At 61.1% G+C, this 12,559-nt stretch overlaps 1 protein-coding gene across 1 annotated transcript in view; it reads left to right on the forward strand.

The window, feature by feature from the left end:
• ARHGAP35 (Rho GTPase activating protein 35) overlaps positions 1–12,028 on the forward strand; it is a 61,601-nt gene extending 49,573 nt beyond the window's left edge. The window contains exons 4-6 of the mRNA XM_004694229.2: positions 852–983; positions 7,202–7,307; positions 7,828–12,028. Coding sequence (XP_004694286.1) covers positions 852–983; positions 7,202–7,307; positions 7,828–8,185 — 596 coding nt within the window. The 3' untranslated portion in view covers positions 8,186–12,028. The remainder of the gene's footprint in view (positions 1–851; positions 984–7,201; positions 7,308–7,827) is intronic.
• The last annotated feature ends 531 nt before the right edge of the window (positions 12,029–12,559 follow it).

Below are 12,559 nucleotides of genomic sequence, written 5' to 3' on the forward strand. Positions count from 1 at the left end.
TCACCCTAACCCGCAGCCAAGCTCACTCTTAGAACTGAGCATCCGCTGAGCACTGAGAAGTCCCCGCCAGCACCAGCAGCACGCCAGCCAACACGGTAAAAGTTCTCCGGTGCCCGGCCAGGGAGGAAGCTGAGCCGGGATTAATATGTCCCGCTCTGCCCAGGCCAGGCCTGCGTGGCCAGGCTCAGAGAGCAGGAGCAGACCCCGCCTCCGTGCCAGGTGCCTGGTTCCGGCGCCCGCTCGTCTGCAGGCTGGAGGCTGAGGCCAAGGCGCTGGGGCCTCGCGCCAGGCACGCCAAGAGTGGACGCTGCGGTTCCTGTCCGTGGCCGACCCCCACAGACTAGCTCAAGCCCATGATTCAGACTAGAGGCAGGGTTGGGGTGGTGTCGTAGTTTGGGGGCGCCAAAGGAGAAGAACGAGTCCGCAGGTCCTGCTGGCTGAGGGCGAGCAGTGACAGAGGCGGCAGCTCGCACTGGCGCTTCCGTGACCCTGGTGAAAGTAGCCTCTGCTCTCCCTGCGCAGGGCCGGGGGAGTGGTGTACACGAGGGTGGCAGCCTGTCCAGACCAGACCAGGGGCCAGAGGCCTCCAGAAACAGGGAGGAAGGATGCAGCTCCTGTACTCGGGGCGACCGTGGTGGGAGCCAGGGGTGTCAGCCTCTCCGTGGCCCCCAGACATCTTTAGCAGGCCCCCACACAGATCTCGCGCCTCAACTCCTGACAGTGCTGGTCCCTGCCCAGTTCCAGGCCAGCCGCAGGGGTCCCCGGGGCCCTCCTACCCCTCAGGTGCCAAGTTTGCCTTCTGCTTCCGCTCAGCTTGGGTCACTGTGCTCACTCTTCCGACTTCTTTTCAGACCACAACCTGGACTTGGCAGAGAAAGACTTCACGGTGAACACTGTGGCCGGCGCCATGAAGAGCTTTTTCTCAGAACTGCCGGACCCCTTGGTCCCATACAACATGCAGATCGACCTGGTGGAGGCGCACAGTGAGTCTCGGCCCCTGCGTGGCTCTAGGGCCCGGCAGCACCCTAGACTGACTGTGTTGGCCAGGCTGAGACAGTGGCATACAGCTCCCCTCAGGAAGTGGGCACTCGGGGTTTTGGAGCTCACATTTGAAGGCCTTGAGAAAGGGGACTTGGAGATCAGAGCCCGGCCTTCAGAGCTGCAGGTCCTCTCAAGACCGCTGCAGGAGAGGAGCCTCGTAGCAGGCTGGGGAGGGCCCGGCTCTGCCCCTTGCTCACAGTCGCGTGGCCAGTGCAGCCTTCCTGGCTCTTTGCTCCCGTTAGGATATGGAGGCATCGGGAAGGGCTGAGGCTTCCTGTCCTTCCTCCCTCTCCTCTCGTCTAAGGAAGTGAACGCTGTGCTGGGTTAGCCAGCCCCCGGGCAGCCCGCTCTGGGAGGGGGCGGGGCAGCACCCGGGGCCTCTGTAGCTGCTCGCTCGGGGCTGCCGTGGGTTGGCACTCAGGGACTAGTGGTGACTTTCACACGCGGTCGCTCCGCCTCACGCTGTGCGCACAGTCTACCTCATTCGTCCACCGCCGGGATCCTGTCGCTGGGCAGCTGTGCTGACCCCATGCAGTGCTGCAGCCCTTGGGCTTGCCAGGCCAGTACCAAAAGCAGCTGTTGCAGGGCTGCCCGAGAAGGGCGTGTCTGCAGCAGCGGGATGGAGAGGGGTGGGCCTGGGGCCCGCGCACATTGGTCTCGCCAGCACCCGGCTCAAGAGCTGTCAAGCAGGCACTGTCCACTCACAGGCTAATGGGGAGGGTCAAGGGGGGAGGGGGGCATAGCTGCAGTCCTGGGGCACAGACTTAGTAGTGGCAGCGCCCACCTCTGAACTGTGAGGTGCCCTGTCAGCGCCCGAGCGTAGCCCCGAGGCTGCAGGGCCCGAGTCACTCCCGTGATCTCCTTTTCCTCGGGCTGCCTAGCCCTGCCATCTGGGGCGAAGACACTGAAATCACTGCGGCTCCTGCTAGCCGAGCCTGGGGCCCTGGGGCTGTTGTGCGCTGCCTGGCCTCTGCATGTGCCTGAGGAGACAGGAGTCCGGGACACGAGCTTCAGGGCATGAAGACAGCAGTGGCCTGTGTTCCCCTCTGCCAGCCAGAGAGAGAGAGGCGCCCACATACACATAGTCGCTTTCCTGCTGACTCCTGGCGGCCCAGGTGCGGTGTGCCAGGAAATCTACCTGGAGCCACTGTTTCTCCCCCAGCTTGTCTCTGGGCGGAAGTTAGGGAAAAGAAGGTGTGAACGGGAGCTGGGGGTGCTGGCAGCATTTCGGCATTTGTCTGGACTTGGCGCCATCTAGAGGCCGGTCGGGTCCTGGCACCCTGTGGTGGCCCATTGTTTCTGCGGGAACTGCTGACATGGCATCTTTTTGTTTGGGGAAGGCTGAGCTGGAGGCTGTATTGATAGGCAATCACTGCCTTTCCTACAGCAGCTTCCGCTAGCTTCTGCTGAAGAGTGAGCTTCTTGCTGCTACTGCAGCCTGGAAAAGGGTGGAGATTTTCCGCTTTCTCTTCCCATTGTGTGTTTCCTGTGCCCCAAGCTCAGCTGGGGCTCTGTCTTGAACGTGGCGGAGGGAATGTGTCTCCCTGACAGGGCGCCTCTCGTGACAGAGCGCCTGCATGAAGAGGACTCTGCCTGTCACAGGTCAGAGCACTGCCCAGGTAGTGCCCAGGTCAGTATTAAGGGACCTTACAGAACGAAGATTCTCGAGCTCCAAAGTAGCTATTCCCAGCCGGTCTGGGTTTCCATGGCAACATCACCTTTTCTGGCTCTTTGCACTAATACCTAAGAGCCGTCATGTCTGTGTGTGTTCAGGGCTTAGAAATGGTTTCAGATCCCATTACAACAAATACCAAGGTCACTCTCAGATTGTTTTGCCGGCTCCAGAATTTCATAATATTGAACATTGCTGAAACTGTCACAAAATAGGTCTTTGTGATTGTTCCACCATTGTCCGTGCCGTGTTCAAGGTGATGTGTGGGAGATTCAGGCAGGAAGGACCCTCCGGGAGAGCACCCCAGGCCCAGATGTCCTGGCTCATGCCCCATTCCTGACCTCCCCGGGTACACTGTCACCTGCCAGGCAGAGTGAAGCCACCAATCTGGAAGTGCAGGGAGGAGCAAGACAAGGTAAGGGCTTCACGGGAGAGGCAGCCTCCGAGCTACAGCCCAGGTAGAACCAGGATTTCGGGAGGGAGTGGGAAAGGCCTGCGCCGCCCTGGGCCGCCGCAGCTCACACTGCTGCTTGCCTTTGAGCAGTGCAGCAGGTGTTTGTGCCACATGCTGTCCTCTTCATCCACAACGTCCCTATCTGGCACCCTCCAGTCCGCCCGAGGGCCCTGTGTCAGCCCACAGGTTCTGAGCTGGACCTTTGACTCCAGGCCTGTCACTGCTTATAAAGGTCCCTGTGCACATTGTCGTCTGCAGTAAAGACCAGCAGCTTTCACCAGCTTGTCAAAGGCATGTGTGACCTGAATGGCTCAAGCCCATGGGTCATCATCTTACCCTTTCCTTTAAGTGGATGAGACAGCTCAGGACTAAATATGATAGAAGAGGCCTCCCTGGTGTCCTAAGGGCTATCACTGCTATGGCCAGAGCTTGATCCCCGGCCAGGGAGTGACCCACAGCATACAGCAGACCTCTCCTCACCCGCTGGCTGCTCTCCTCAGCAGCGTACTTCGTCAGTTGGCCTGTTCTGCTCCCCACTCTGTCTCTGGTGAATCTGCTGAAACCGCCCCCCCCGCCCCCACCCCGCACCTATAGCCTACACCCTAGTTCTTCTGTGCATAAATAAATAAATCTGTAAAACAAAATGATAGAAGTCCGACATGCCAAGGCCACCAGGCAGGCTGGTCTGCTCTGAGTCACGTGCTGCCGAGGCGCTGCTGATTCGGGTCCTTGTAAGGACACCGGCTCCCCCTCAGGCCCTGCATGCTGAGCCAGCTCGTGTGCAGCCTCAGCCCCTCTCAGTCTGCAGGCCGTGCCTCCCTCCAGGAGAAGGCCTCCAGCATCTCCCATTCTGGGCCGTGGAGTCCTCCAGCGACTGAGCAGGAGGTGGCATTGCACGCCCACCTGCCCTGTCCGGGGGCATCACCTGATCCCGGGGCTTCCTTTTCTGGGAGGGTGATGTTCAGAGGCAGTGAGCGACTCTCGCAGGTTTGTGTCAGTGGCTGCAGCCACACCTAGTGCCCGGGTAACTGCCTGGCACCGGGAATGGCAGCAGAGGCCTGGCCAGGCAGAAACGGCGTTTGGGTCCAGGGTCCTTGCTTCTTTGAGCTTTAGCTGGTCTGCTTTTTGTGACCAGCCAGCAGCGAGCTCACCTCTGAGGTCCCCATGACCTGTGCTGCCCCTCCTCCCAGGGAGGACCCCAGGCTCGTTGGGTCTTGTTCTCACCAGGCCAGTGTGTTCGTCCAGATTTCATCTTGTTCCCTGCCTGAACATGCCTCTCCTGAACCTGTGTTGCCTTCTCAGGTGACTGAGTTCTCACTTCCAGGGTGCAGAGCATTAGATAGCGAGACCCGAGCCTTAGCAGGCCTCCCAGACAACGGGCTCTGGGGTCGGAGGTAGTGAATTTGGAGCGAGCGCTATGTGCCGAGTGGCAACGGTGCCCAGAGCCGGGGTGCGGAGCGCCTCTCACCAGCACCAGGGGACCCAGCCCAGTGCCAGCCCTGCCGGAGCCTGACCAAGCCGAGGCTGCCAGCCTGAGCTCAGCGGGTCCTCCACCCTCAGGGGCTGACGGGCTGCGTGCTGTGGGCGGAGGCTGCCTGTGCACCAGAGGCTTCCCTGGGCACCCTGTGATGGCGTCTCCCTGGATTCTGGGTCCGAGCTGGGCCATGCAGTGGTGGGAGAGGGTGTAAGGGACTGGGCCGCCTGCACCTTAGGGGCTCCATGCTGATGTTCCGCCTGTAGAGATGGTCCCCTCCCCCAAGGAAGGCAGGAAGGAAGCCTCTGGCTTTGCTGACTGGCTGCTCGGCAGCAGGGAAGGAGCCAGGGCGTCCCCAGCGCATGGAGGCCCTGCAGCCCTGTTTCCTGCCTTTAGCCAGGGAAGTGAGACAGGCTTCTGTGCTAAGGTGCTGCTGGGAGCACCTGACCAGAGCCCACACACACGGCATGGTGCCAGGCATGTACCTGCACGAGCTGCTCAGGGCCACACGTGAGCTTCTTGTGGTTTCCAGTATAGCCACTTGACTCCCCAAAGTATATGCATGTTGTTGTTGTTTTTTAATATAAAAATTTCCAGTAGGAGCCCTCCCTGGTGGTGCAGCGGGTTAAAACACGGCACTGAGAAGCCAAAGCCACTTCCGCATGAGTTCAATCCCCGCCTGCCCAGGAGGTGACCACATGCGTGGCAGACCTCTCCTGACCCGCCCGCTGCTCCCCTCAGCAGTGTACTTCGTTGATCTGCCTGTTCTGCTCCCCGCTCTGTCTCTGGTGACTCCTGTCACCCTCCACATCTCTGGCCTGTACCCCAGTTCTGTATGAATAAATAATCTTTTTTTTTTTTTTTTTAATTTCCAGTAGGGTTTCTTAAGATGCATTTATTTGTGCACACAAGAAATGGGGTACAGGCCAGAGGCGCAGGGGTTGAAAGGATTCGCCAGAGACAGAGTGGGGAGCAGAACAGGCAGATGGACTGAAACACACTGCCGAGGGGAGCAGCGGGGAGACAGGAGAGGTCTGCTGTGCCCTGGGGGTCACTCCTAGCCGGCGATCGAACTCATGCCGCAGTGGCTACAGACAGCTTCATAGTGCTAAGACACCAGGGGAGACCCAATGTGAAGTTTTTATTGAAGTTCAACAGTAAGGGGTTTTGAAACTCAAGACCACAGAGAAAGTTTGCCATAGAACTTGAACATTAGCAAGTCTGTGTCACAAGTACAAAGCTGACAGCGGCTCTAGAGAATCAGTTCTTGTGACCATTCGGTTGTTTGCTAATAGACACAATGTCACCAAGATGGTGTTTCTATCAAGTCAAATGTTCAAGGTAAAAAAATCGATCTAAGTTCATGTCTGCCAGCCTGCCTGGGCCTCGATGGCTCACACTGCGTGTTGGAACAGCTCCCTCACGCCAGTTCCCTCCAGTCTGACCCCCGTGAGGCTCTTGTATTGTGTCTGGCTGTGAGCGCCCCACTTTACAGTGTGTCCCCGAGCAAGGGAGCCCACCACCGGCCCTTAGATGAAGCAGGAGCCGGGCTCACACGTCACGCCCCGGGCTCTGGAGCTGGCTGTATCGGAAACCAACTTGGGCCACTTTGGGGGCAGGTGGGGGCTTGGGCTCTGACACCGCAGCTGGCTGTTCACATTCCCTGCCCATCCACGTTCCACTCAGACCACCCTCCTCATGGTGCTTCTACAGGCTGGAGGCTCCGGGCTTCCGGGGGTTGGGGCACCCACACGCCTCCAGGAATGGCGAGCAGATTTGGACCTGACTGACGTGGGGAGAAGGTCTAGAATACTGATCCATCCCAAAGATGACCCCAGCCAGTCAGGGACCATCGTATGCCCTAATGTGCCCCCACTTGGGACTCCCCATGGTTATCTGAGCGTGGCCTCGGGCTGCTAACCCTGCCGTGGGGTAGGCACCGAACCAGGCCGGGCCCAGCACACCGTCTGGTTAGCCTGGCTTCATGCTCCGCTACCGCGGACTCCACGATGGGGGGGGGGGGTGCGTGGTCTCTTTGACGGGCTGCCTAAGAATTCCCCCACTGTTTCCTCGGCTCCTCCAGCAAGTAGATGTGTGAGGGTCCCTGTGACTCCAGGAAAAGGACAGAGCCCAGGCCTGTGACAGGCCCCTCCCCAGGCCGTCTGGTGGCGTGGGCGGGTGGCGTGCTCGCCCGTCTGCTCAGGAAGCCAGCAGGCTTTCTGCCTTGGCAGGCTGTCTCCAGGGGCAACCAGATGAGCGAAGAATGGCGTTCTTTATGGTGGAGCCTCCGGGTCGTGGAGTCTTCAGGGTGGGAGCCAGGAAGCCCCCGGCACACAGTGCTCCCCTTCAGCAGTGCCCAGGGCCCAGAGGTGGGCCTGGCCCTGCCTGTGCCGCTGCCAGGTGTGCGGGGCTGGGCACAGGCTGCGGGAGAGCAGGGGCTGTCTCGGGAGGCCCACAGGTGGCTGCCTGCTTCTAACAGTGCAGCACCCCTACTTGCTCTGAGCCCTACAATACCTACCCACCTGCTTGGTCATAAAAATTTGGTTTTCTCGTTTCTCAGAAATCAACGACCGGGAACAGAAGTTACATGCCCTTAAGGAGGTACTCAAGAAGTTTCCAAAGGAGAACCATGAAGTCTTCAAATACGTCATCTCCCATCTGAACAAGTAGGTCCCGGGACTGCGTCTGGGCTTCCCTCTCACAGACGCCCAGCGGTCCCCTCCTCCCTGGGGGCACATCTGGCTCACACGTGTGTCCTTGACATGGCGCCTCAGCCTTCTGTCCTGATGTGTCCGGAAGAGGCCCACGTGGTCCCCAGCACGCCAGTGTCCTTTCCAGACACAGCGGTGCGTGGAGATGTGTCTTCCGGCAGGCCTACTCCGCTCTTGGCTAAGGGTGCCTGTGGCGCTGCGGCTGGGGACTGGCTCCCGCCCTGCACACCTGGGCCCTGGGTGATGTGGGTGAGAGGCCCCCGGCTGTCCGTTCACTGGCAGGAGCAGGGCTGGGGACTCCTGTGAGCCTGGGCCTCACGACCACCCTCAGGGGCTTCTGGAGAGAGGTCGGGGCACGGGGCCGCAAGGCTGAGGGAGGGTGACAGAGTTGCGGGGTGACGGTGGCTGAGTGCACTTGGGGCGAGGCAGGGCCCCCGCCTTCGAAGCGCTGACCTGAGTCTGGTGTCGCCTGCAGAGTCAGCCACAACAACAAGGTGAACCTCATGACCAGTGAGAACCTCTCCATCTGCTTCTGGCCCACCTTGATGCGCCCTGACTTCAGCACCATGGACGCCCTCACGGCCACTCGCACCTACCAGACAATCATTGAACTCTTCATCCAGCAGTGCCCCTTCTTCTTCTACAATCGGCCCATCAGTGAGCCCCCCGGGGCCACGCCCAGCTCCCCCTCCACCGTGGCCTCCGCCGTCCCCTTCCTCACCTCCACTCCTATCACCAGTCAGCCGTCACCACCCCAGACCCCTCCACCTACCCCCCAGTCCCCAATGCAGCCACTGCTCCCCTCCCAGCTTCAAGCTGAACACACGCTGTGAGCCGCTGTGGCCTGGGCGAAGGAGACTCTTCGATGGGGCGGCATTTGGCCTTGAACAAACCAGTTCCTGAGGCAGGCGTGTCCGCGCCCCTGTGACCTCCTCGCGGCCTCAGCTGTAGCACCAGCCAACAGCAGACCATTGGCTGGGGCGGGCGCCTGCACCCCGCACTGCAGCCTGGGGCAGGCAGCCCAGGCGCCACAGGCCCTGCCCTTTGACTCGCCCCGGAGAAGGGACTGGCTGGGCAGGGCCTCCGCGCGCCCACTGCTTCAGCCTGCCCCCGGCATGCTCACACCAGCAGCCTCCGGCGCTTGCCCGCAACCTGGACAGAGCCCTGGCCTGGGAGGAGGAGGAGGAGGGGCACGATTCAGACTTCCCGGGCAGCCTGGCGGCCCCTGAAGAAACCACTTCCCGTCCCTGTCTCTTTCCGCCTTCCGTATCTGTACCCCCACCCCACGTGGGGCGTCCAGCCAGTCTAGCAGCTTCTTGGGAACACTTACAGGCCACACTCTGCGCCCCACGGCGCAGCGCTGAGCCACCACCTCGCGGTGAGGGCAGCGGGGGTGGCGGCCAGGACCAAGGGGCGCACCGCCCCACCCCTCGGGCCTCTGGACACATTCCCCTTCAACAAAGGAACACTGGAAGAAAAATGGAAACCCCTCCAATAATTTAAAAAAGAAAAGGAAGAAACTACAAGAAGAAAACTACAAACCTCAAGATTCAGCTCTCTTCCCGTCTCTGAGAGGCAGACTGGCGGGAACCCACCTTATCCTGTGACGGGAAAACAAGGGTGCCGGGGGTGAGGGCTCCCACCTTCGTCCTGTCACCAGGTCCCTCCCCAAGAAGACGGTCTGAACTTTCGGGGGGAAGAGCCAGGGAGACCGTGGGGCCCGCCCGGGCCCTGGTCTGCCTCGGGGTACTGCGGGCGGCGGGAGCACTGCCCTGTGCCGGGTGCCGAGTGTCTGGTGTGACGTGCAGCCGGTGCACCCCGGCCCGAGGATGCCGCCAGCCAGGGAGCGTGGTGGGCGGGGAGCCCTGAGGTGGGTGGTCCGCTGTGCCCATGCAGGCCCAGAGGCGCTAACACTAACAGCGAGCCCCAAAGCCCCTGGGCGCGGGCCCAGTGCCTTCGGCCCAGCCTCTGCTCCTCCCGGCCCCTCCCAGGACTGGCCTCCTGGGCCCTGCAGAGCCCTCCCGGTGCCCAGCTCTGCCCCGACACGGCACCCGCAGGGGCCGCTGCCCGCGCTGCCTGCCCCCACTCTGGTGGCTGGGCGAGGCCTCCGCGAGGGGCCCGGGTGGGGGCAGGGGCCCACAGCCACCCGGCCTCTGGGTCTCTTTGCACTTTAAGAAGCGGCACCTGTGGCTGGCCCTGGCCGCCCCGGGCTGAGGGCAACTTCAGCGTGCCTGAGCGCGGTCACGTCCGAACGCCCCGCAGCCCCCAGCCCTGTGGCTGTGGGAGGCCGGGTAGGCTTCTGCCCACTGACTTCTCCTCTGGGTAAGCTGGACGTCCTCCTGCTTCTAGTTCTCATGTGGCAGAATAAGGTGCTTGGAAAAACTAAATTATCCTTGCTGGTTTTACCGCCTCTTAAAAAACACAAGTCAAAAAACAAACCCAAGGTACATGAATGTTCTCTGTGGTGTTCACTGATGGGTTTTTCTCTGCTGCTGGCCCGGGCCTGGAGCCCGGCTGGCTCGGCGAGGCCCGGCCTGAGCTGTGGCTGAGGTGGGCAGACCCTGGGCCCTGGTGCCGCCCCCGATCATTGCTCAAGCCCCAGGCGGGTGAGGCAGTTGCTCCACTGAATGAATCTTGACCTTTTTCTGGCTGTGCTCACCCCTCCTGGGGAGCCTTTCAAGGCTTTGGGTGGGGTGGAAAACCCCAGGGGGTGGCCTGGGGCCACTGTCCCTTTGTGAACTAAAGCAGAAGTAGCCCTGTCTCCCCCGTTTCCTGGTAGCGCCCCGCCTCCCTCTCCCGCTGCTCTGCCCCCAGAGACCTGCCAGTTGGGTGACTTCTCTGGTTGTGTTGCCCTGGGCGGGGTGCAGGGACCTGGCGTCTGTGCTTGGCACCCTCACTCCTGGGCAGGTAGCAGGAAGCTGGACTAGGTGGGCCCACGGGACCCCTGCACCCCAGCGAGCTGCCCCGGCTCCCCAGGGTGCAGCAAGGCTGGTGCCGGGCCCTGAAGCAGCGGGTTGGCTTCTCCGAGGTTTCCTCTCCTGGCCGCCTCCAGCCTCCTCCCAGCTGACAGACTGGAGGCAGCGGCGCTTGTTGCTTCGCGCCTCACACCCCATGGGCGCGTGGGGGGACGTGCTGACCTTCAAGGCACAGACCCCTCGGGTTCATCTGGTTCGCTCAGCCCCGGGAAGTGCACCCCAGCTCAGGGTAGCTGGAGGGGCCGGCGGGGGTCTGCATTCAGTGCCCCCACCGAGGGTGCCGTGGGCTGAGCCGCGCAGTGCTGGATCGTCCTGTGACCTTGTCTTAGCCGCACATCGGGTGTCACCCACATTCACCCTCACGTGCTGTCAAGCCCCCCCACCTCTTGACACCCGCGGAGCCACGTGGAGAGCGCCAGCTCAGGTCCCAGCTCCTGCCTTCCGCTGAGCAGGGATGCGCTGGGGTGCGCGAGCTTGTGGACCACCCGGAGAGCAGCGCCCGCCAGAGCCCCCTGCCGCGGCTTCCCCTGCGCGGCCCCCCCATCAGGGCAGGAGGCTGGGGCGGCACCCCCGGCCGTGGCATTCTAACCTCAACCCTGAAACTTGAAAACCAGCGCTTGGCATTTTGATCTCAGCCCTCTGCCCTCCCTGCTGGCTGGAAAGCGCGCCGCACCACTGGGTGCCCGGAGGAGGCCCGGGCAGCGGGAGGTGGGCTCGGCAGCTGCCCTGCCTGCTGAAGGAGGCCCCAGGGACCTGGTGCAGTGGCTGGGAGTCCCCTCCGTCACCCTAAGTGAAGGGGCGCGTGCCGGGCGCCCCACGCCTTGCTGGCTCCGCAGGTAGTGGGCAGCGGAGTCGCCTTCAGCCGTTGCCGCAGGTTCGGGCCACCCGATGTGCTTGGGGCGCGGATGGACAGTCACCCCGTCCCTGTAATGGCCCGCGGGCTGCCTGGAAGCCCCGGGAGGGCCCTTCCCCGCCGTCACCTCCCCGGCAGGACCCCTGGGGCCTGCCTGGTCTGCGGGGGCGGCAGCCCCCAGCCACCGCCCTGCGCACAGAGCAGCGATGTCAACTTCCATGTAGTCGAGACAGGGCGTAAGTTATTGTTTGCATAAAAAGAATCATGTTCCCTGTGTACATTTAAAAAAGGAAATGTCTGAATTGTATGGGAATAAAATTGTTTGAAAATTCGGAATAGTGCTGCTGCCAGCTTATTTTTCTGGTACTTGTATTTTCACATGTTAAATGATCTTTATATATGTTGAATTAACAAATATTTTGAGTTTCCTGAGAAAAACAAAAGCATATTAATGGTATTGAAATGTGTTAGTAGTCTGGCCATGTGCCCAAAATTCTGTTTCGCAGCAAAGTGGAGAACTGTATGTAAAGAAAGTATAACAATTATTTCTTTGTATCTTCGGGGCTTTAACCAGGACATCCTCTAGCTGGTGTTAGGAATGTTTGCTTCATTTCCAGACTTTCTTTGTAAACAGTCCTGGGTTTGAGGCCCCGGCCTGATTAGTGCATGGCCAGCTCTCAGCCGAGGCTGAGGTGTCTGACTGACGTGTTTTTGTTTGGTTTTGTTTTTTAAAATCATGTATTTGCTACAAAGTATTGTACTTGTCTCAATGGGAATGGTGTAAAAAACTGAAAAGGCCTTATGTGATATGTATCATAGTTAATAAATCAATCTTGTAAAAAACCAAAGCTGAGAGATGAAGGTGGCCCTCCCCGGCCACTGCCTCCCACACACGCCCAGCGTCCCCGGGGCCTGGGCCCGGCCTGGTGGAGGACCGGAGGACCGGCAGGAGGCGAGGCCCCTTGCCACAAGAGTAGGCCCTTGCACCCCGCAGGGAGGCCACGCTGTCCTGCCACCCTGACCCTCCCCTCCGGCAAGTGTGTGGGAGCAGAGCTCAGCCTGGCCACGGCAATTGGCCACAGGACAACCCTGTGGCCTTCCCCCATGGTGGGGTCAGGCAGTGACAAGCCGAAGGCCAGAACCTGGCGCCTCTCCAGACTGGACAGAGCTCACCTGTCCCACCCCCGTTCAGGACAGCACCTCGGGTGGAGGTTGGTCGGGCCCCCGAGGAGTCTCCCCGCGAAGGCTGCATCTGCTATGGAGGCCCCTCCCCATGCCACCGCAGCCCAGAGTCCTGCCCCCCATGCTGGCCCTGTCACCAGGTGGCCACCCGGGCCCTCGCCTGTGACCCCCTTCGCGGCCCAGGCGTCCAGGAGAGA

Source organism: Condylura cristata, unplaced genomic scaffold, assembly GCF_000260355.1.
Source record: "Condylura cristata isolate star-nosed mole 26May11 unplaced genomic scaffold, ConCri1.0 scaffold00041, whole genome shotgun sequence".
Taxonomy (NCBI): domain Eukaryota; kingdom Metazoa; phylum Chordata; class Mammalia; order Eulipotyphla; family Talpidae; genus Condylura; species Condylura cristata.